Source organism: Rhododendron vialii, chromosome 9a, assembly GCF_030253575.1.
Source record: "Rhododendron vialii isolate Sample 1 chromosome 9a, ASM3025357v1".
Classification (NCBI taxonomy): domain Eukaryota; kingdom Viridiplantae; phylum Streptophyta; class Magnoliopsida; order Ericales; family Ericaceae; genus Rhododendron; species Rhododendron vialii.
The window spans coordinates 40,086,545-40,109,805 of record NC_080565.1 but is presented as its reverse complement, the minus strand read 5'-3'; the positions used below and the strand labels follow the sequence as shown (position 1 = coordinate 40,109,805).

Genomic DNA, 23,261 nt, shown 5'->3' with positions numbered 1-23,261 from the left:
TTCAAAATACTAATAAGAACTGTTTATCCATAAACCCAACATCTAACCTCACCCCAAAACACCCCGCAAACTCCTAAGTAACAAATGTGGGCCGTAAAATAGCTTCTACGTCCTGCAGTGCCTGCCGCAACTCAACAGCTCCAAGTTCGGTATCGCCCAAAGCCCTGTGTACCACATCCAACACAACCCGAACCTGCTCCTCACGACCCTGCCTAACACGCCCTCCACCAGGTGCCAAACCATGTCCCACCCTCGGGTGCGAGAACACCCTCAACCACGGAATGTAGTCATCAGTACACGCCCAAGGAATCCCAGGTGGTGTAGGCTCTCTCTTATCCTCAGGCACCAAGTGGTAGTCAGGGCTAGACCAAAAACCTTCAGTCCATTCGTAAACAACGTTGTAGGTGTGCTGGCCTCGCGATGCACGCTGAGGTGCTATAGGGTCTGCGGGTATTCGCTGCAATAGTCCAAACTGCCTCAAGACTCTGTCGGGGAGGTATGGCTCCACATAGGACATGGCACGAATGGGACCAGTGTAGAAAGCAATCTCAGAGACATTTTGCCTGCGGGCCTTGTACGGGTCAAATATCACCTGTTTGTCAAACAAAACATATGATATGTAATAGTACAATAAATTAACAAGTTAATCAAACGATCCGGCAAAAGCCATCAACTAACACTGTATCATTCATTCAAAAACTAAAGTCTGGCATATATGTGGAACTTGGCTTATAAGTAGGCCAAGGAGGCAAAGTAGTGCACACGTCAATTGAAAAGTGGCATGAACTCCTATTGGGTTTTCTTCATTTGAACAAAAGCCATTTGAGGCAGGGTTACAATAGCAGGCTATCTTGATTATTCATGTCCCCATACGCTTAAGAAATTTCACGATTAATGATTCTGCTCGATTAATGTCCCTGCATCACTGTGCTAGAATTACGATACTTCAGAAGATGAGTTAAGGAAGACAATGGAGAAGGCTAATGGTTTGATAGTAGATATTTTTAAGCAAAAGCCATGTCATGCATCTCAATGTGTTACCGAGAATTTGGAGAATATTGACACAGGTTAAGTTGGAACTTCTCCTATATTTGATTAGCTTATAAAATAATTGTACTTACAGTTCTCTGTCCTCAGTGGAAGAGTTTAATTTCTACTCTCAAACTGTATAATATTGTAAGACAGCTTATAATTGGCATCGTAATTCTACAAAATGTTGAATGCAGAGTGTGTTAGAATTCTACCTCATCTACAAGTAAGTTGTCCAACACGCGCCGGTAATGCTGTACACTTGTGCCACTCTCGCTATGCAGACACCAACGTCGTGCCCGTGGAAGTTCTTCCGTGTACTCTGGGTCAACAACAGCATGTAGCGTTGGGAAGTGCTCGTTTATCCACGCCTATAGCATTATACGCATGTGAAGCATATTACAATCATATATCCGTAACATGAACTTTTTGGTTTTTTCATAATCAGAAAAAGTAGGTGTACCTCTAGTAATATAAGAAATCCACCAATCTGCTTTGCATTCCTCCTACTTGCATAACCAAGATTTCTGTACAAATATGCCAAGCAACTAGAGCCCCATCCGTACGTATGAACCTGATCTAAATCCTCCAATAGTGGAAGGAGGTCAAGCTGTACGAACCCACCTGACTTATCACAAAAAAGGGTGCACCCAATGACATATAGCAGGTACGCACGAGCACAACACACAACCCGCTCGTCTGTGTCCGTCTCATTTACGTCTTTGAAATTCATCTCCAACCAACTCAACTTAACTGTATACCGTTTAACTGCATTCACAGTAATTGCATTTGTCGCAACTTCGTTCGACACACCAAGCAAATCCATTAACAGTTCTTTTGGCGTCCTTTCGTCCTCCGTGTACACAGGCAATCCACGAACAGGTATCCCTAGTAGATGTTCTACGTCATCTAATGTCAACCCCATCTCACCAAAGTCAAAGTGAAAGGTGTTCGTCTCCGGATGCCACCTTTCAACAAATGCAGCAATTCTAAAGGAATTGCATTGCGCGTTTTTATTTATGCTACACAATGGAAGCAAGCCCGAATTCAATACCTTTTGTTTGAACCTGTCTTCTGTAACTACCCAATTGCCCAAAAGACCCGAGTGTTGATGCAATCTTAATGTACCCCTCTCTTCTCCCTCCAAAATGGCTTTAGCCACATGTGTGTGAAAACTCTTTAGCAAGGATAGGTCCTCCGGACCACCCACATCCAAAGGCGCATCGTCATGTTGCTGTGCTTCTGCCCGGCCCCGGCCACGGCCCCGACGTCGACGCCGGGCTCGAATAACCTACACATACATGCCAATAATACCATACAGATTAGTGTTCATAAAACAAATAACTATTAAAAAAAAGTAATAAAAGCAAGCGAGTATAAAATTGAAAAAAATGTACCTCTTCCGGTGGCTGTTCTATAACCTACACGCATATGCAAAAACATACGATACATATTATTGTTCATAAATTAAATAAAGATTAAAAAAAACTATTGAAAGTAATTATGCAATTGAAAAAAGTTTACCTCTTCTTCTACCGGTGGCTGCGGTGCTATAACCTACACGTATATGCAAAAACATACAATACATATTAGAATGTCCCAAAAAACAAATAAAGATTAAAAAATACTATTGAAAGCAATTATGCAATTGAAAAAAGTTTACCTCTTCTTCTACCGGTGGCTGCGGTGCTATAACCTACACGTATATGCAAAAACATACAATACATATTATTGTTCATAAAACAAATAAAGATTACAAAATACTATTCAAAGCAATTTTGAAATTGAAAAAAGTTTACATCTTCCTCTACCGGTGGCTGCGGTGCTATAACCTACACGTATAAGAAAAAACAAAAACAGTACATATTAGTGTTCCTAAAACTAAAAAACTATAGATTGCAAATAATATGAGTTAGTGTTCAACAAAATAAAAATGTAGTGGAACCCTTTTTGGAAAATTTTCACCTCATCCTCAGGTATGTCCTCGAAGACAACATCTTGCTCTTCCTGACGAGGCACTTTGGCCTTGCCCCGGCCCCGGCCCCGACCTCGGCCTACTCGAGTTCTAATTCGAGGCAGTGAACGCATAACCTACACGTATATGAAAATAATACAATTACAAGTTAGTCTTAAAAGAGGCAGTTCATACATATTTCAATTTTTTGGTACCGAACGTTTCATAAAACAAACAAAGATAAAATACAAACTACTACAAAGCTGGTGTGAAATTGAAAAATTTTAACCTCATCCAAAGGTATGTCCTCGACGAAAGCATGTTCCTCTTCCTGACGATGCACTTCGGCCTCGCCCCGGCCACGGCCCCGATCTCGGCCTCCACGAGTTCGAACTTGAGGCAGTGAACGTATAACCTAAATAATACAATTACAAGTTATTCCATTTCCACATGAAGTTTTAACGTCTGGTTGCCGAAATAAGCATAACATGTCAGTTACTGATTACTGAAAATAATAAACAATTTCGGTGATTGGTTACCGAAAAATAATTTTGTTTCAGAAGTCAGAACATTTTATCATACGTGAAGCTTCTGCTTCTGGTCTCCAATTTACCAAAAGGCAATACACTGTTGCTTACAAACAGTTAATGCCTGAGACATAAACTTTTCCTATTCACATCCTTGAACTCCATTACCAGAAAAAAATCTTCCACAAAAAACTACTAGTAACAAAGTTTCATTATTTTTGTCCACCTAAACATATCCACTTTGACTCCGATGCTTTCAACAAAATATTTTGAATACAGTTCTTATTTATCAATTTGGTTGATCATGCCCGTATCCTTTATAAACAAACAGCAAACATACTTCAACGTGGCTCAAGTGGTTGAAGTTATCATCATCAATCTTGCAAACAGTATGCCATCATCAATTTCTACGCCACTTCAGCATGGCAGAACTTAAAGCTAGCTAGTTAATTCACATTCAGTCAAATTGTATTACTGGATACTGGACAAAAATGCGTAGTCTTTAAAGAGGGAACGATACCCTCTTATCGATGAGTCATAACAAGGAATGGTACACATCAAGTAGTATCGAACATTCATGATAAAAAGATCCGAGTTTAAGCGGAGTGGTTTTTTTAGCTTTTTGTACACAAACTAAAACAGTTTTTTGTACAAAATGTTTCACACTGTTCGTACATGCCCTTACACTATATGTGGGACAGATCCGACCTAAGCCGAGTGGTTTTTTTATTGAGTATAAACTCGGGCAGGTATGTCAAGTCTCGTGTTCTCAGGTCGAATACCACCTATGTGATAAAAAGATCAACTTGTTAAACATGAGACACTACGAAGGAAGATGGCAGAATTTGTCTATGAGAAAGACTTGAGCTGTTTACCTCAGGAGCCTCAGACTCGTCCTGAAGGACACCCCGGGCCCGACCTCGGCCTCGAACTCCACGTGGTGGACGCATAATAACCTGCATATCATAACAATAATACAAATTTACAAGTCTGAAAAGACAACAACAAGTAAGAATGCCTATAAGACTATGCACTATCAGTAAGCTATGGCTTATAGCAGGACAAAATGAAAACTCCATAATAGTACTCTATAGCTTTTCAACCGTTGTTGTAAAAACATACTCAGACTTCCTCCAATTCATACAAATGATGCAAATAGAGACAACCAATGTCCAAAGCAAACTCAATAACATTTTCAAACTCATTTGGCTCACTGCAACAAAGTGTTCATTGCTCTCCCTCTTATATGTTCATTGTTTGGTTGACAAATCGAGTCTGACAAGTTTTGTACCAAGTGTTCTGCAAAATATATTCCAAAACAGAGAAGGGACAGGAAGAATAGCAAATTACCAAGACAACTTATGATGAAGGCCATACCTTAGCTTTTGATTTCGTCTGGTAATAATTCCTCGTACTATTTTGTTGAGTATGAGAATGCTGTTTCAAATATGAGTACGTCTTTCGGAAAAACTAATCTCAGTACCCTATATGAGTACGTCTTTCAAAAAGACTAATATCAATACCCTTACTAATATTTTGTCGAGGGACACAAGCTATTGGCAACGTTGTTTAAAACCTAAATATATCTTTCAAAAAGACTAATTTCCAATCCTTTTTTTTTTTTTTTGTTGAAGTATGCAAAGCTCTTGATTATTTTTTCCATTTGGGAATCACTATTAACTTTCTTGTTTATTTAACTATAACTTTCTTGTTTGGGAAAAGGGCCTTGCATATGAACTAGTGGTAACTCTTGTAATAGCTGAAGATGGTGACAATCTAAAGCTAAGATCCTAGAAAATGCTTACTGAAAAACAGCAAGGAACCTTAGCGCATTTTTTGGCTTATAATTAGACTATGAGTTAATTGAAGAGCATCTTCAGAGTCCAGCCCTTACTCATTCAATTGAATCCCTTCTCATCGGGTACGCGTCTAAGGTGATTGTGAAAACCTATGATCTTTTCACCTTGTTGCATGTATCAATCAAGGTTCCACTCTATTGCATAATTAGGTCAAATTTGGTGGTGGATCTATTCCATTTGGATGTTTTAAATTTAAATAGGTTAAAGATTTCTGCGAAAGGAGGCAGCCATGGCTCAATCATCACAATGAAGTCGAGGACACAAAATATCCGACTCTCTGATAAGTTAAATCCTAGTTGGTTATGCGCTAGTCTAAGTTGTATGGTTATGAGCTATTTCATATTCTTTGCTCTAAGTTAGGGTTAATCGATTAGAACCAGGGAATGTGGAGTCCAATTAGGTGGAGCCGTGGAGGATGTGGAGTCCGTAGCATCTCACAGCTTACTAATCGGGCACATTCACCGTTTTTTGCTACCAATTTCGGGATCTAGTTACCAACATTTCTAAACAAATACGGGATCTAATTACCAAAATATTTACAAAAATACGGGATCTAATTACCAAAATATTTACAAAAATACGGGATCTAATTACCAAATTCTCTACACAAATACATGTATGTAAATGGGTTGGCGTGGTGGGGTGGCGGTGGTGAAGAACACACACACACACAGAGAGACAGAGAGACAAAGAGAGAGAGAGAGAGAGAAGAAGAAGAACAACAGAGGGAGATTAGAACAGAAGAACAGAGAGAGAGAAGATCAGAGAGAGAGAAGAACCTGAGCCGGTGGTGCAGCGGTGGTGCGGCGGTGGTGCGGCGGCAGGAGTGGCGGTATTGCAGTGGTGGCTATGGAGGTGGAGGTGGGGGGCGACGGAAATGGAGTGGCGTGGGAAGAGACGTAATGGGTGGGCTGGGTATTTGGCTGGGATTAGGGTTTCTATTTGGATGGGTGGGGGAGTTTAAGTGTAATTTTTTAGAGGGAAGGGTATAATAGAAAGATCAGGTACATTTAATGGGTTACATGGAGAAAATTTTCTTTTTTAAAATATTGCAAATGGGCTACGTGGAGTAACGGGCTACGGGAGAAAATACGGGGCTGCGAATAGCAGCCCCCAAGAAAAATTATCGGAAAGTACCCTGAAAACAACGATCAATGGTTGGGAATCACTTTGAACAACGATCAATGGTTGAGAATCACTTTGATAATTGTGTTACACACATCAAAATGAATCTCAACTACTAATTGATCTTTTCGGAATAGTTTCGTGATAATTTTTTTTTGTCCCTAGCATTTCTGAATACACGGAATTACGCTTTGAGGAATTTTTTGATGAAATTAAATTATGGTCCCCTTCCTCTTCACGTTTTACCATTGTTCCCCCTCTGTTTAGAAGTGATTGTTGTTCCGTTACATATTTGACTTCTTATCACGTTTAATTGCCATTGTAGGTTGGCCATCTTCCAAGGTCAAACTAGTACACCTATGAATTCTTTACAGATATATTTTTCGACTGGGTATCTGGTCAAGTTTACGTGCATCTCGACTAATTTCACGTGGCATGGTGAGAGTCGAACTTAGAAACTATGAAACTAAGTTTTTACTTGTTGTCATGCTTTCACTCACTTCATTCAAGTTCTCTCTTCAAACTCCATCATGTATTGTTGATCTCATATAATAAAAACAATTATAAGTACTATTCAATCAACCGTATATGGAAGCAATGGAACCTTTCATTCATCGATGCAATGAATCTTTGAACCCATAAATATAGTAAAAGGTATACTGGTTCAATGTATTTTTATATATTATAGGTTAGGTTTGTATAATCTTATTAATCTAATAACTGCTCATAGTGGGTTGTTCTTCCTATTTGTAAGTTTTATTATTAATGACTTTACTGCATTCTCTCAAATTTCAAATTGAAGTATTTGGTTTAGTTTCCACATCGGGGATTCTTGTAAATATTGTTCAAATAATTATTACAATAGAAATTTATTAGCCAGTTGTGTATAAGAGAAAAAGGAAGATGAGAGCATATTTTTTTATTTGTTGGTTTCCTTATTACCTTTGCCTTTCAATTTTTTTTTTCTAATTTGATGACAATCAGTCGATATACAAACAGCTAGTTTAAGTTTCCTTTTTAGTGTCCATAAGTATAATGTTTTCAAGAATGTGCAAGAGGGGCGCATCTAACAAGTCAGGGTAAATTACTTAGGGGGTGTTTGGGAGGCAATTTTTTGGCTTTTCATTTTTCACTTTTTGCCTTTTTGGCTTTTGAGATTATGATCAGAATGTATTTTTGTATTTGGTAGAGTGTTTGGATGATATGTGCAGAATGCATTTTGCAATAGGAGTAGTGTTTGGAAGATATGGAATGAAAATAAATTATGGATTGGTTTTTTACTATGTTGCCCCCGGTTATTAATAATGATGTATAATATATATAAATAATGTTTGGGCTCAATTTATTTAAAATTTAATTCCGAAATTCTCCTACGTACATGAAACTGATGTCCCCCGTTTTTTTTTAAATTATATTTTTATTATTTCAATTATTGTTTGTTGTTACTTTTCCATCAAAAATGTTTTTGAATTATAAATTAAATTAACAATGAAGTTTAAACCAAAGTAATGGGAAAACTAAACAATACAAGAAGCGATGAAATTTATAATCTAAACATTACAACATTACAACACAAAATATTATTTAAATCCGGATTAAACCAAATTACAGAAATTGAACAAATATACTACAAACTACAATACAATACCAAATATTACAGAAGTTCGGATTAAAAAAAATTACTCGAATTGAACAAACATATACTACGACACCGAACAACTCCTCTAACGGATACGGTTAGAGACAATCCAATCCCGAATTGAAGCCCTTACATTTTCCATGTCTTGATCATCTCCAACGATCACATGTCCATGTTGACCATTAGTTGCTGTAGTTTCCACACCTGCATCTGAAGGCAAAAAATTAGGTCGCCGATCATAAAAGCCAAAAGGAATATCGGGCATGTTACTCCTTCTTATGAAATTGTGGATGGCCATTGTTGTAGTTACAAGATCTCTTTGCGTTTCCATGGTGTACCCAACGGGAATGTCGCATACCAAGGGCCAACGCGCTTTCCATACTCCAAAGGTCCTTTCGATGGTGCACCTAAGGGATGAGTGTATTTTATTAAATTTTTCATATGCATTCCTTGGTACAGCTCCATTACGCCATTCGGGAGTATGATATATACAACCTTTGTATGGTGCTAGAAAACCTCGAGTATTTGGATACCCGGCGTCTACCAAATAAAACTCATCTGCACTCATTATCCTTCAACACTAGTTATAGTCCTAGGAAAAGGTGAACCACTTGGATCTCAACGACTAATTAATACTACTTTAATCATCTCTATCAATACTACTTTAATCATCTCTATCAATATTATTCATATCATAAAGAAGCAAATGACCCTAAACAATGACCTAACAAAACCCTCGATTTATTGAGGCAAGAAAAAAAGAATTTCCCATTATCAAATGAGCAATTATACAATATCCAAATTCTGATTGAAGACATGACTATAAAGTTCGATGAGGAATCCATGTTTAAGACTGCTCAAGACATAATCAATGTATTAATCAGTAAAGATCAAAAAAGTGCTAAGGATTATCTTAAGGAGATGTATGGTAAAATTGTTCCAAATTCTATGGAATTGCTTTCAAAGTTCGGTCAATATACGCTAGAGGCATTAATAGATTATGTACTATGTCAGGTTTTTAATTCACTTGAATATAACTCTATAATTCGTGTTGCTTCTTTGGTTGAACAACTAGAGAAAAGTGTCCGGTTGCAAGCTTCATTATTGAAATGCCGGAGATGTAAAATCCGTATGGCCACAGATGTTTTTCAAGAGAAGGTGGGACATTAGGGGGAATTAAAGCATTGTATAATCAGAACAGGACAAGAACTAGAATTAATAGATGTGAAGGCATAGCCATAGGCCTCCTTTGATAATTGGGAGACTCAAATGTTTTGGCCTTGCAAATAACAGGCCCTGACCAAAGAGTGGGAGGAGCTACTGTCAACTGCCTAGTGTCTACCGTGCTAAACAAAATTGAGTAGGAAAAGCCATATTAACCTTTGCTGCCTTCAGTTAACATGTTTTGGCCTTGTAAATAACAGCCCCTAGGTCAACACCAGTTTGGTTTTCACCTATCTACAAACAAAGCAGGGGAAAAAAGGCATTTGTTCTTCCTAAACTCTACTCCAATTTTGTATTCGTAAACCACTTTAACTTCATGTTTTTAATGATCTTTGTAAGCAACACCGATATTTATTATTAGTTCATATCTTTTCTAATGATCCAGTCTATTAATCGGACAGGCTCAGAAAAAAATAGGACAGGAAAATAAATCAGATCTCATATAAGAAAGATCAAACATTAGACAACAACATCAAACTTAGATTGAGTCGCAGAATGAAGGGATTTACCAGTAAAAAAATTTATCATGCACGAACACCCAACACATTACACTTACGGTTTGGTAGGGATTTTCGGAGAGATTTTTCGAAGATTTAAGGATCCTCGATTTTCTGGACTGTTTTTTTTGTTGGGTTTGGGTTTGGGTTTTCAGACAGAGGTGGAGGAGAAGAAGAAGGAGAGGTTTGAGGAGAGACGTGGTCAAGACTTGGGGTACTTTTCTCGTACATGCAAACCCCAGATCTAAAATGTCTCCAAAAAAATTTCCAGATCTGAAATTGGAAACAAACAACCTAGGAACGATTACTGGTGGGGAGGTGAAAAAATACCTAAACAAGACGCAAGAACGTGATAGAGGCGAATGATTTCCCCACTTTCGTCGAACCTCCAGTGCTCCGGATCCGTCTTCTCTCCCTTCTCGTGTCTGCTCTGTGGTATGTGAGAACTGTGTACTGATAATTCAGTACACAGAGAACGTTCAAAACCATGGCAAAATGGGAATTATCTGAAAAGAGAAAGGGTAATCTTGTCTTTTTGGCATGGCTAAATTCGAAAATGGAAAAATTGGAATTGAAAAAGCTCTTTTTGTAGATTATCTGTTTTGTTTTAGAAACAACAAATTGGAAAATAGATTTTACCCAAAATCTATTTTCCCTCTTCCTACCAAACACCCAAAATCCAAAAATGGGAATTAGAAAATGCAAAACTAGGCCATCCAAACACCCCCTTAATTTTCTAAGGTTGGTACCCTCTATTGATAGGCTATATCTATTAGTGATAAGTAATTGAAAACAACATTTTTCATGATTATATGGGCCTGTTTGGATACCTCATTTTCAACTTTTCCATTTCTACTTTTTGGATTTTAGGTGTTTGGCAACCCAAAGCCAAACCTCATTTTGAGAAAATGATTTCTTAGATTTTGTATTATGCTTTTGAGTTTTTAAGTATTCCATATTGTATTACGTACTGAAACTACATTTAATTATGATTTGAAGACCTTTCCCCTAAAAAACTCTATTCTAGTATTTATAGTGAAAAACTTCTGTTATGTGGTCTCCTACTTATAATTAAAGTTCTAAATGAAAAAATGTGTGTGTGTGTGTGTTTGCCAACCTTCAGAATCAATTCTTCAAAAAACAAAAACAAAAAATCTTTCGAATCAATTTGCTAATTCAATTTTGATACCAAGCATTAGGACAAATACGTAATGATACCAAATTATTCAAGTATTGAGATACCGAGTTACATTTATATCGTGAGGCCGAAGATATAGTGCCAATATTCCTATTAAAATCAACTTTGATTCCGTAATGACATCACATTTTTCATGTGTCACAATATTGAGTACTATTTTTTTTGTGCTTACACGACACTATCATCTGTCTAATCAAATAAAAAAACTAAAACTAAACACAAGCCACCACAGAAAGTCCATTTTTCTCCACCTCGTAGTAAATTTGAAGACATACTCTGATTTTATTGGCTCTGCATAAATTAAAAATATGTGAAACGTAATAAGACAAAATTGAACATCCTTGTTCCAAAGGGAAGGAAAAAAAAAAAAAAACCAAGGGGGAAATTGTACTACTACTCCAATAATTAGGTGAGGAGTTGCACAGGGTAGGGTAGGATTGAGGTTGCCCTACCTAAATCATGGATTAGAGGTGCGGGGTTAGCCCACCTTTTTTTTATTTTATTTTGAAAGATCGGTTAGCCCACCTATAATCTGGAAAATTAACAACATGTGACTGATTAATACACTAAATTACTCTATATGTCTAAACTACGCACTCTCGCAAACGATCCCCTTCACCACTCTCTCTCTCACTACTACTGCAACATCTCTCTCTCTCTCTAGATTCTATTGACGACGGGGCCGGGAGGAATCAATCAATCAATTGATCGATGGGGGACTCTGGTGATAATAATTATACTAATAATAATAGTAATAAGACGGAGGAGGAGACAAGGGTGTCGGAAGAGGTTTCTAGAGTGGTGGAGTCGGTGAAATTGTTGCACGACTCAGCCGCCTCCTTTATTTCGGCATCCTCACGCGAAGAAGACGCCCTCCGACAGCGAGCCCTCGCCCTCAATTCCACTATTCGCACACTCCGTCCTTCCATTGCCAACTTGGATTCCAAACACTCCGATAAGGTAAAGATCTCGAGCGACCGGATGTCTTACTTGGAACTTAGAACAAGTTTCAAAATTACGTCGAACCTTGACTGATTTCTTATACGATTTGGATGTCTTACGATTTGTAATCTGCCTATCGTGAGCTAAGTGATTGGATTTTGTTCCTCCGTCCCGCGAAGATTTTGTAGTCCTCAAAACGAGAACTTCAACTAATTCATTTTTATCCTGAAAATATCGAACTTTTTTTTGATAAATTTAAACAAGTGATTGATATTTAGTGGCTAGCGGCAAAATGTTGATTTATTTTTTACAACAAAGACACATTATTTTTAAGTTTTCATTTTGAGGACCGGACAATCTTTTGGGACAATCTTTTGGGACGGCGGCAAGCTCGAAATATATAGCAGCTCCAAATATGTTCAAGATTGGTTTTTTCCTGTAACATGCTAATCTTAAACAAGCTTTTTAACAGCCAACATGAGTTGAACTCAAGTACCATGAATCAATAAATCCCGCTACGTTATACAGTGTATTAAGATTTTGAATAGTGCAATGACAAATCTGTTTGCTTATGATTATTGCTCAGCTGGAAGAAGCACTATGCCGGGCTAGCTACATATTGAATGAGGGAGATACGGCTGCCTTTATTCCTAATAAATTTACTGGTGCTTTTCAGTATTTTTGGTGGTATTTCATTTATCTATGTCTTTATCGATTTTGCATACGGAGTTGCTGCGGTTAATTTGCTATTGATTGCTGGCAGGGCGGTTCTTGCGCATGTTTCTTGGTCCAATTAATGTACGTGCCACTAGGAAAGATGTTAAATTGAAAGTAAAGGAGGAGTACAATAGCTTTAGGGTACGTCTTCCTTAAATTGTATTTATGCAATTGCAACCCTTTCAGGTTATACTATGTTTTCTGTCGTCATCTATTACAGTATTTTTCGTTTATAGTGGGAATACTGGGTGCATTTGGTTTTTGCATTATGGGTAGTGTTTCAGGGCTGTGAGAGTCCCATCTGACTGTGTGTCACTAGAGTGACATTGGAGGGCGGTTTATTGATGTCTATGTTGGTTTCATTTTTATATGTAGGTGCTGTCTATGTTGGTTCAGGACAGTATCTTAATGCCTGAAAGTTGGATGGGGTGGCCTGACCGGGTATTTCGGTGAGTCGTCGAAATGGGAGGATGCATGGGACACATGGTTGTGGCCAAAATGTTGGGCAAATACTTGGAGTAAGAAGGCGTGCCACAAAACATCCAGATTTTTACTACCTTTAATTTGGATGTAGCTAGTGAATAATAAAAAGAAAGAAAAGCAAGAAGAGTGAAATTCAAGCGAAAGTATAAAACTTTTGGCGTCTCAATGAAAATTTGGACAAACTTCAAAATATAGTTCCAAGCCCCCATAATTGGATAGTGTCAAAATTTAATGTGGGTGATTTGGCTAGTGAATAAACGTGGCCAAACCTTTGATGTCTCAATGAAGAGAACTTACAAAATCGCCAAGTGTGAAGAAAGATTTTACAAACTTCAAATATGGTTGCCCAATAAAGAAATGAATTTTCTCCTGCTTTTCCCGTTGGACATCTAATAAAGAAAAGGATTGAATTGAATATTTGTTCGTATTCGAAGAGACCGCCTGTCGAGATGATCCTCTACGATCTATCCATTTGAAGGGATGGAGAGGTTGACTCATAAGATGTAGCTAGTCCCGAAATGTTGTGTTTATAACTCAAAGCGAGATAAACCCTCAGACACTATTTTTCTGGTTTTTCTGCCTAGTGACATTTTATTGTATATTTTTGGCGCTGAGCTTGGTAACTTCTTCTGGACTCAGGCTGCACCATCGTTCCTGTTTTAGTTCTAAATTTACCTAAGTGAAAATGGTATATTCATTATTCATTGGCCTTAAGCGTGCCAAATGAGGATGTTGGGATGCTTTGTGATTCACTTGTTAATTTTCCATTTGCAGAAGAGAGATGAAATGTGAATTTTGTTTCCTTACGGAAGGATGACTAACGCTGTCAGATTTGTTTTTCTCCGGTTATTCAAGAGATATATCTAGGATGTTAGGTTGGCTACCTGTGGTAAAAATCTCGGGCATTGGAAGAGAAATATGGTGGACCTTTTCTATTGCTGTTTGGTTGTGTTCTCAATGGCAAGAAATGGGTTTCCTTAGCATTGTGATTGATTTGTTATGCATGGAGGAGACCCTTTTTTTGCACTTTGGATTGCACTGTCAGTTTAGAAGCTCACTTCTATCTTTAGATGTGTATATTTTGATTCACCCTACACTGTGGATAGTCATGGAAGGAATTAACCATTTCTTAATACTTCCGTTACTGGTCAAACTATAAAATATAGATCAGGGAATTTTAATTGGTTTAATTATTTTTTATGCTATCACGGACAGGATAGAACTGCATTTCTGTTTCTGTTTTTCCCATCACTGTTACTTGTATTACGGTCATGGATATGGAGCGGATGCTTACCTGCATTGCCTGTTCAGCTTTACCAGGTACTTACGTGTGGAAAGTTTAATCAAGCTTTTGTCACGTTTTCCTTTTTGTTGTTTATTTTGGTACCATATGTTTGTTTTGTTTCTAAGCATACTAAGCATGCCTTTTCAGGCCTGGTTGTTATTTCTCTATACGGGTTTGGCTTTGCGAGAGAACATACTTCGAGTGAATGGAAGTGATATTCGCCCATGGTAAAATTGAATATTTTTGGCATGATTTTTGTTACACTTTTTGTTCAAATGGTTGTCCTTATCCTTCATCAGTTCAACTATTTTGAGTTAGAATTCATTTCTTCCGTTGTCATAAGAGTAGATTGATGCTTACATGTGCCAGATACAATATAATTCCATGAAAGTTTTGTATGTCGAATTTTATTGTAACATAGGCCATGCTTTCTTTTTGATTTGGGAGGGGCCATCAACCTCCTTAATATCACCGGCAGGCGGCAGCATTGTTTGGCTGATAGAGGCCTTGATTCTGTTTATTCGTCTAATCACCTAAGAACTTCCAAGACAATGTGAAAATGCAGTGGATTCTTTTTTTCTCTTATCTGACCTTGCCTTGATTGATATATGTGCAACCGTGATATTTAAGTGCACCATTCTTATGTTATTATAGGTGGATATACCATCACTACTTTGCTATGGCTATGGCGCTTATCAGTCTCACTTGGGAGATAGAAAGAGAACCTAATTGTGCCCAGAAGCAGGTCATAAATTTTTTAAGAGTATATACTGAAAGTAGTTTGGGTCGATTTTTGTAACACTGTGCATGTACTGTGCAGAAAGGGGTACAACTGTTCCTGCAATGGGCTATCATGCAAGGCGTTGCAATGCTACTACAAAATAGATATCAACGGCAAAGACTCTACACACGTATTGCAATGGGCAAGGTGCAACAAGCAAATGCTCCTACAAATTTCTGCACGTGCTCTAACCTGTCTTTTACTTTCTCTGTTCTTTCTGCCGTCTACTTTGTCTGTCTTTTGCGCTTGTGTGAAAATTTACGTATTGCATGGTTTGCAGAACTTTAATGAGTTATTTTGCTTCTGCTGGTTGAAATATTCATGCATGTCAATCCTAGGTGATTCATGTTGGTTTTTCTGACCCACAAAAATGGGAATAGGAAATTGTTTTGGCGGGCATCATTAGAAATGTTTAGGTTTCTGATGTTCTCCTGTAAAGGTCTCCCGAGGCTCATAAATTTTGGTACTCTTGTTGTTTGTAGGCTAGGATAATGGATGTTGTTTGGGGAGAAACTGCTGGAGTCGAAGGTCAACTATGGCTTCTTGCACCCATTCTTTTTATCTTGCAGGTGATTCAAACTGTTCATGTGCTTTTCTTTTAAATCATCTTCAATAAAAAAACATGAAAGTAATCTGAATCAAGACTGGTGACTAGAAAAATAATTTCCTGGCTATAGCTTACCAAAAGATGTGTGTACGGAAAGGAAGTTGTTGTTACTGCTATAGAAAGGAAGTTTTGTTACTCTCAAAGTGCATCATAAGACAAACATTAAGCGTTCTCATTCGTTACTCGCAACACTGTTGATCTCTTATGGTTTGCCATTTGAGAATTGTGGTTTTGTGCATGTAATTTCCCAATTCTTCACAATCTTTTCTGTCTTTGTCACAAGGAATTCACTTGTACAAAAAATGCACATATCAAGATCATTAAGAGGAGTTATCCTCACCAAAAAAGAAGAAATCTATGCATTATGAATAGTAGTCCAATGCTTTGCTTGTAACACATGAGTATGTATGCAAAATATCTAACAGCATGGACGGACTCTATAGCTTCTCAAGGGCCTTGCATTTGCTCGATAGTTGTACAAGGCATTTCTTACTTTCATCTGTTTCAAATCCAATAGAAGATGCAACAAGGTGTATCACCCTAGAAAGACAGCTAAGTTCACCTTTTCTTTGTTTGCGCATGCTAAATTCAGGGTTTCGAAGCATATGTAGGGATGTTGCTGCTTAAAGCTGCACTGGTTGGTGTTATTTCAGAGTGGCAGGTAAGAGTGATGTAATATGATGCAGAACCTTGAAGATTTTTTTTGATGGTATTTGACTTTGTGATTACTGGGCCTTTCTGGGTTAAGTTACTGGCACAAATGCTCGAGTAATCACTATATTTGTTGGGCTTCTACTGATTACTAATTTGCTTTTGGCAGGTAATAACAAGTGGGATTCTTTTGATTATCATGGCAGTTGGGAACTTCTTAAACACGGTGCAGATCCTAGGGGCAAAGTCTCGGTTTAAAGCCAGAATGAAGAAAAGTAAAAGTAAGCCAGAACTAGGATCCCATACATTATAATTAATGATTTTGGGAAGACCTTGTGCTCATTGAATTGAGGATATGTGGGAATGGTCACAGGCAATTTATTTCTTAAACGTTCCTACTTGTATTTTGACCTTTATTTAGCAGACCATCAACTGTGTTGCAACTGACTTTAGTGTGTAAAATAGAGCTGGGTACAATTGTACTGAAAAGTTGTCATTCATCTGGTTTTGCATTCGATAATGATAAGGATTGTGCTTTCTGGTGAACATTGCTGGTTTAGTATTTTCAATTTGCCTTTTGATTCTAAAGATGGTACCATTACTATTTCAATTAACTTGGAAAACCTAGTCCAGATAACTCCGGACAAAGTCCTCCAAATGATACAGTGGAGACATTGCTCGATTCATTTTTCCAATTCCCATGGATCAAACTATGAATTTTACTTGGTCAGTGGGAGATATGCATGCCTTAAAATCAAGAGGGTGAAAAAACAAGAAAGAAGCAAAACAAAGGATATAGATGACTTGAAACCTTGCTCTCAAAAAGTTCTAAAAATACAAAAACAAAAAACCCCAGGAAAGCTCTGATCCAAAAATACAACATGATCAACATTCGGCGTGGCATCAATGCTCCAAAGCAAAGCTTCTGAAACAACTCCCTTTTTAGAATTCGTGGTCAATTGATATGATTCCCATGCTGGCTGATTGGTGTTGTCTCGAAGAATGTCGAAGGAACCAAGTTTCTCCAAGAGGACTTTGAATGACCACCTTCTGCGTAAGAATCACATGAAGCATAAACCCCATGATGACGCAGAACAAAATTGTGACTTTCCCAGACTTCGGGGCATTCCGTAGCAACACAGATGATGTAGAGAGAAAAGCTACCCGAACTGCCGTAAGTTTGAAATCCCTGTTTTGTCTCTTACAAACACTAAGTCACCACGTACGTAAGTTTGAAATCCCGGTCACAACATACATAAACGATGAATTTTCGTTTCGTCACAATAGTCTTTGGGTACTTAACTAGTCACTTTGGTACTTGGTCAGACAAAACCTCAGTTACTTGGTCGGAGGCACCCCTAGCCTGGTTATTTCTCTGCTCCCATGACTGTATCAAAATGGAAACACATGGATAGTGGTAAAAGGAATAAATCATATCAACGTATCATGCTTCCAGTTACTGTTTGCACTGACACGCATCTTCGCTACTAGGTATGGGTCCGTTTGGGGTATTTGATATAATATCTGCAGTAAAGTTACAATCTATACTAAGATACATCATCAGCAATAAGTTCGTAATTTAAATGCATCATAGAAGATGCACTAAGCCCAGAATAGTGTGATTATATATCACGGACGATGACCAATCTTTCTTTGCTTTATCCAAGAAGATTTGTTTGTAACATTTTGCTTCTAAAAGAGAGAGAACAATAAGATCACTAGTGAGAACCCATTAAATTACTTCTCCTAGTTGCTCTAGTACATTGCGCAAATATTGAATGGAAGATAAAGAAAACTCCGACACCAAGGCGAAGATTGCCACTGTCATTACACTAATAATTTCTCGGATATTCAATATTTTGAGTCTCTCTAATGCAAGAACAAGATACAAAGAATGTAACGTAATAAGTCTTATCTTATCACAAAGTGGATGCAAATTGTAATCGTTCAAATTTCATATAAATAGGTCATTGAAGCAGATGTACCTAAGAAAAGCGTAGGAGTTTGGAGATCATCTAAAATTCAACATGGGCACTATCTAAGGTCTTGAGCTGTTCCATCTCCTTCGCATAGGCAACTCCGGGATCAATATAGCACAACTGAAATGCACGTACAAGGGGTCAAGCACCTTAACAAATAGGAGCAGCATAAGACCAAGGTAAAGTTATTCAACTGCAGTATAACCTGGTATTGTGGTTTCCTCAGTGTGTGTACACCTCTTTTTATTAGCTTTTGCCATCCAGCGTTATCTTTGAGAGATCTTTCCAGAGCTGCTGTTTTCTGCCAGCATGCCAATAGATAGCAAAGAAACGTGACAATTTAGAGAAGACAGTAGATGTCCTAAAATACTTCTGCTAATTTGTTTTAATTTCGAAGTACATTATGCATGCATACAATATACAAACCGCAGAATTAAAAACTGAGTGGAAGAATTTTATGATGACATTTGACCAACAACTGTTTCATACTGAGAAGTACATAAATTTCCAGAGAGACATACACGTAGCCTTCATTAGCTCACAAGAAGAAAAAAATGCAACGAGTCTTGTAATTATCAATCACAGCTTGTCCAACAATTGCATCAAGTCTTTCTAAATCTCACAGAACTCAACTAGAGAGTCACTAAAAGCTAAACGACTGAGAGGAAAAAAAACATCTGCAGTATCACATACGTAGCAGATACACACTTAATTAAGGGAAACCTAACTCTTCGGTAAATATGTGAAAACCCCATCCTTAAACCAGATTATGAGCACGGAACGGTCAGACCAAAAGCATTGATTGAAGAAAGATGAGAATGAGATAACAAAGAGGAAGATATCATGCAGTAGCACCCGAATTCTAGACGAAGGATGCAAGAGGAAGGCAATTCATGAGACGAGAGAAACTAGACAAATTGAAAAGTTCCACAACTGAACATCTTTTCGTAAAAGCCCAAAATGATTAGACAGATCTGGTCATGTAGCCACCTATACAGCAGCTGGCACTCTGCTACTGTCTCATTGTCTCGGGTATCATCTTCAGTGTTCTAAAACTCGGAAATACTCGGCGAGTACTTGGTACTCGGTGCCTAGCCGAGTAGAGTTAGGGCTACTCGGTGGAATTACTCGGCCAGCCGATTACTCGGCATTACTCGGCGAGTACCGATTACTCGGTAAAACGAGATTACTCGGAAGTGGGGAGAAAATCGAAAAAAAACTGAAAAATGGGGTAAAATACATAATATGTTAAATTTGAAGGGTCGTTAGTGTAATTTTAGTATAGTTTTATACTTACCCTAATCGAGTGAACACACCAATCAAGCTACTGCTGCTGTTCCTCTTCTTCTTCGAGGAATAATTGACTACTAATTTCGTACTTCGTTTTATTTGGTTTGAACGTTGAACTTTGTAATTGACTATTAATTTCGTATCTGGTTTCATTTGGTTTGAACGTTAAGCTTTGCAATGGACTAGTAATTTTGTACTTAGTTTCATTTGGTTTGAACTATGAACATTGAACTTCTCATTATGCATTATGAATATCATTTGGGGAACATATAAAAAAAAAAAATTCCAAGTAATTTCTACTCGCCGAGTAATCACTGAGCAATTGCCGAGTACTCGGCCTACAAGGTACAAGGTGGCCGGCCGAGCGAGTACCGAGTTTTAGAACATTGATCATCTTACTTCCAGCTAGCATAAGTACGAACGTAACTACACATATTTTAACATCCAAGACTATCCTTGTTAGGGTTCAGAAATCGTGTATATGCAAACTTTGGAACAACATACACTTTCAGCCTTCAAGGCTGAATAACTTTCATGCACACTGCTTTTTGTGGCAATTTCTATAACCAGAATACCAGATGCAATGTACAAACAGCTAAATAACTTGAAGATAAAATTTAATGTGGACAAACATACATGACCAGGGTCTAAGATTAATAGGTTGTACTGTGATCCCTTGGGCTGATGTTTGACTTGAATCCCGACAATGGTTCTTGAATGACCATCATGCTGGAAGTACAAGGGCCTGCTCATTGGAGCACTCAACAGATCATAATACAGTTAAACAGTATAGTTCTTCTCGTGCAATAACATTTTCAGAATAAATAACCTAGCATTAATATTGTTCAAAACAGCCAAGGAGGCAAGGACAAATCTGATAACTTCATGAAGTAGTCAACAAGGCGATCGCTATTAACTAGAAGTGCTTACACTTTCTCACTGACGATAACACGAGCATTGCCAAATTTAGTGAGCTTATTGTCAGAGAAGTAATTCCAAACCCAATCAATGAGAACCTGATGACCCTTTAGTGACATTGTAGCTGAGCTGCTACAGGTAGAAGTAACCGAACCTTTCCCCGCACATGTGCTAGAAGAACTAAGATTTTCTTGCTCGCTCGCAATCGCGTGGGGGATATTAGTAAACCCTCTACACAAATATCTGTCCATTGGACCATACACTTTTATACCTGATGTCCCATGGCGCGAAGCAGGAGCAGAAGATTTTGCTTTAATATCCTTGCTGTCAAAGTCCACTATCCTAGCACGAAGCCCGAAGGAACGGAAAAGTGTGGCACATTCAGTGGTTCCAATCCAATTCTTTTTGCCATAAATTTTGTGATTGAAATGACTCGATCCAAGTGAGTCAAAACCCCTTTCCCAAGCAATTTCAAGCCATCTTTGGAGTGACACAATATCAGGAACATATCCGGCACCACCAAACAAAACCTCCCTCGCGTCCTGCCTTCGCATAAGCAAGTGCGAACTGAGCATCTGGATGTTACGCCAACCACAGCCCCAGCCTACATCCTCCGATTCAATGCTCTGAAAATGATCAACATAGCCTGACAATATACTTGCCGAATTTTCAGTATCCGATTCCAAACATTTTCTCAACAACAGCATCAACCCAGCTTCAACCTGGTAGAAGGGCGCTCTTATCTGTAGACCAATTAAATAGCAGATCTTTTCATCAATGTCACTGTCTCTCGCATCACTTGTCCTTCCATCACTCCTTGAGACACTACTTTCAGGGCTTTCTCGAGCATTAGTTTCATATGCCATGTCATTGATCACCTGATTTTTCTGATGGTTAGCTGTTTGGCGAGTATGAGAGGAACCATATGATGTCGCACATACATTGTAACATGCACGACCTTGAGTAAACACATGTTCCAAGTATGTTCCACAATTTTCATGTTAAAAGATTCAAACTTGGTCATTTCTTCATAATAAACATTTAGTTGTACATATCCTTGGGAATCTCTTTGTTAATTATAAGAAATACTTAGATTTCAAGGTATAAGTTTCTTGTATACATTAGGATTAGCAATTTGTAGCATAGTGTGATAAATAGTTCTAGTATAATATATGACAGATCCGTTTGGGATCGGAGTATCACACACACAGATCCGTTCTGCCCTACTAAATAAGTTTGCCAGCAAGGGACAACACAGACATCGAGAGGTATGACAGTTCCTCAAAGAAGTTTCTATATTCCTCAAACTGGCATCTCATGGAGGTTCTTAGCAAACCATCAGCACCCTGTCTTCCTACTTGCTGCGTTGAAGTTCAAATTATCAGCCAAGCACTCCCTTTTTCTTTTCTTTTTTCCTCTCATAATCCTGGTTTTGTCTTTGTTAAAATTTGTAGCTTAATGGGTGCCACTTTCTTTGCCTTTATGCATTGGACCGTTAGCTGTTTTGCTCTTTCACTACTCCTGTACGTATCTCTAAAGCTAGTTGTTCTTAGTCTTTATGTATAGCATTAGCTACTTCAAGATCATGAGTCATAGGATCGTGTTCCCCACCTTGTAATACAATTCGTAATGCAGGATTCAACACATGAGACAAGTAATATATTTCTTCCAAATTTTATAGCCCTATTTAGGTAAAGTTACACACGTCCATTTAATTGAATATATTCCAACATACTTAGACAGGTCCATTCAAAACTAAGCCTTAGACAAAGTGGAGTATAAAAATCATCACCCTTTTCAAAAAAGTGCATGATTGTCTAGCATTATGCTTGGTAGGTGTTTGGCGGCGTGAAATTTAAACTGCGAAACACAGCATCGTAATATTCAGCTGCGATAACAAGAATTTAGTAATCTCAATCTCACACAAGGAGGGAGAGAGAGCGCACCGGATTAAAAGGGGGGCTAGGGGGAGCAAGCGCGATTTGTTGAGCCAACTCGATGTCCCTTGCGAATTCCTCGTCCTCGAAGTGACTGTTGGCATGCCTACACCATCATCAATTTACACTTGTCCCCCTCAATAAAAAATAATAAATACAAAATCAAAGTTTCAACAACAAACACACAAAGCAGTATTGAAAACAGATACTATACTGGACCCATAGATTAGAGACTAGTAGTATTTTACCTTTCTAGTTGGAGAGACAGAACAGGCAGATGACAGATTGGGCAAATCGAGTGATCCATTTTCTCTCTCTCTCTCGCTCCTTGGTTCTATTTGAACGTCGAAACGCTTTCTCTCTCTGGAGTCTGGATTGTCCGGATTGCAGTAGAGGAGTAGTCACGGTGACTGATGACGAACGAGGGAACTTCAAATCGAAAGCGGACGTCAAAATATTCGTGAACCGACTCATTCCATATGGATATGGAGTAGAGAAGTAGTATTTAAATCGATGTCCGGAATCGGGCCCGGCTTGCTTAATTTCCAAGAACCCAAGTCTAGGTCCAGCCCAGGGGCCTATGAAAATTGGGCTAGTAAGTACTCTATCTTGTTCTCGA

The 23,261-nt window shown here is 38.2% G+C and overlaps 3 protein-coding genes across 8 annotated transcripts; 1 reads left to right on the top strand and 2 right to left on the bottom strand.

Annotated features, from left to right (window-relative positions):
• Positions 1 to 73: 73 nt before the first annotated feature.
• LOC131299913 (protein MAIN-LIKE 1-like) lies at positions 74 to 2,756 on the bottom strand. The gene is made up of 6 exons (XM_058325485.1): positions 2,730 to 2,756; positions 2,554 to 2,586; positions 2,427 to 2,450; positions 1,493 to 2,320; positions 1,245 to 1,400; positions 74 to 592 (listed from the first exon to the last, which is right to left on the bottom strand). Exons 1-6 carry the CDS (start codon positions 2,754 to 2,756, stop codon positions 74 to 76), a joined length of 1,587 nt encoding a protein of 528 aa, XP_058181468.1.
• An 8,861-nt stretch (positions 2,757 to 11,617) lies between these two features.
• LOC131300602 (uncharacterized) lies at positions 11,618 to 17,064 on the top strand. Its single transcript, XM_058326526.1, has 10 exons — positions 11,618 to 12,012; positions 12,581 to 12,659; positions 12,758 to 12,852; positions 14,410 to 14,514; positions 14,627 to 14,706; positions 15,134 to 15,224; positions 15,300 to 15,407; positions 15,743 to 15,829; positions 16,460 to 16,528; positions 16,688 to 17,064. The coding sequence occupies exons 1-10, from the start codon at positions 11,764 to 11,766 to the stop codon at positions 16,829 to 16,831; spliced, it is 1,107 nt and encodes a 368-aa protein (XP_058182509.1). The 5' UTR covers positions 11,618 to 11,763; the 3' UTR covers positions 16,832 to 17,064.
• LOC131300601 (uncharacterized) lies at positions 16,757 to 23,120 on the bottom strand. Of its 6 annotated transcripts, none has more exons than XM_058326519.1 (7): positions 22,891 to 23,112; positions 22,652 to 22,748; positions 20,718 to 21,583; positions 20,424 to 20,532; positions 18,703 to 18,798; positions 18,504 to 18,617; positions 16,757 to 17,568 (listed from the first exon to the last, which is right to left on the bottom strand). In XM_058326519.1, exons 1-6 carry the CDS (start codon positions 22,947 to 22,949, stop codon positions 18,534 to 18,536), a joined length of 1,311 nt encoding a protein of 436 aa, XP_058182502.1. In that variant the 5' UTR covers positions 22,950 to 23,112; the 3' UTR covers positions 16,757 to 17,568; positions 18,504 to 18,533. The 6 variants fall into 6 exon arrangements, with proteins under 6 accessions (XP_058182502.1, XP_058182503.1, XP_058182506.1 ...); XM_058326520.1 differs by lacking the exon at positions 16,757 to 17,568 and adding an exon at positions 17,768 to 17,905 and having other exon boundaries at positions 22,891 to 23,119; XM_058326523.1 differs by lacking the exon at positions 16,757 to 17,568 and adding an exon at positions 17,768 to 18,042.
• Positions 23,121 to 23,261: the final 141 nt, after the last annotated feature.

Excerpts from the sequence above, each read along its gene's own strand:
- LOC131300602 (XM_058326526.1), top strand. The coding sequence starts at position 11,764 with ATGGGGGACTCTGGTGATAATAATTATACTAATAATAATAGTAATAAG. Across the intron at positions 12,013-12,580 it reads ATTCCAAACACTCCGATAAG|CTGGAAGAAGCACTATGCCG; the intron begins GTAAAGATCTCG and ends ATTATTGCTCAG. Across the intron at positions 14,707-15,133 it reads GGAAGTGATATTCGCCCATG|GTGGATATACCATCACTACT; the intron begins GTAAAATTGAAT and ends ATGTTATTATAG.
- LOC131300601 (XM_058326522.1), bottom strand. The coding sequence starts at position 22,949 with ATGGATCACTCGATTTGCCCAATCTGTCATCTGCCTGTTCTGTCTCTC. Across the intron at positions 20,533-20,717 it reads GTTATCGTCAGTGAGAAAGT|GCCCTTGTACTTCCAGCATG; the intron begins GTAAGCACTTCT and ends TCCAATGAGCAG. Across the intron at positions 18,618-18,702 it reads TGAGGAAACCACAATACCAG|TTGTGCTATATTGATCCCGG; the intron begins GTTATACTGCAG and ends CGTGCATTTCAG.
- LOC131299913 (XM_058325485.1), bottom strand. The coding sequence starts at position 2,756 with ATGTATTGTATGTTTTTGCATATACGT. Across the intron at positions 2,587-2,729 it reads GTATGTTTTTGCATATACGT|GTTATAGCACCGCAGCCACC; the intron begins GTAGGTTATAGC and ends ATATACGTGTAG. Across the intron at positions 593-1,244 it reads ACAACTTACTTGTAGATGAG|GTGATATTTGACCCGTACAA; the intron begins GTAGAATTCTAA and ends TTTGACAAACAG.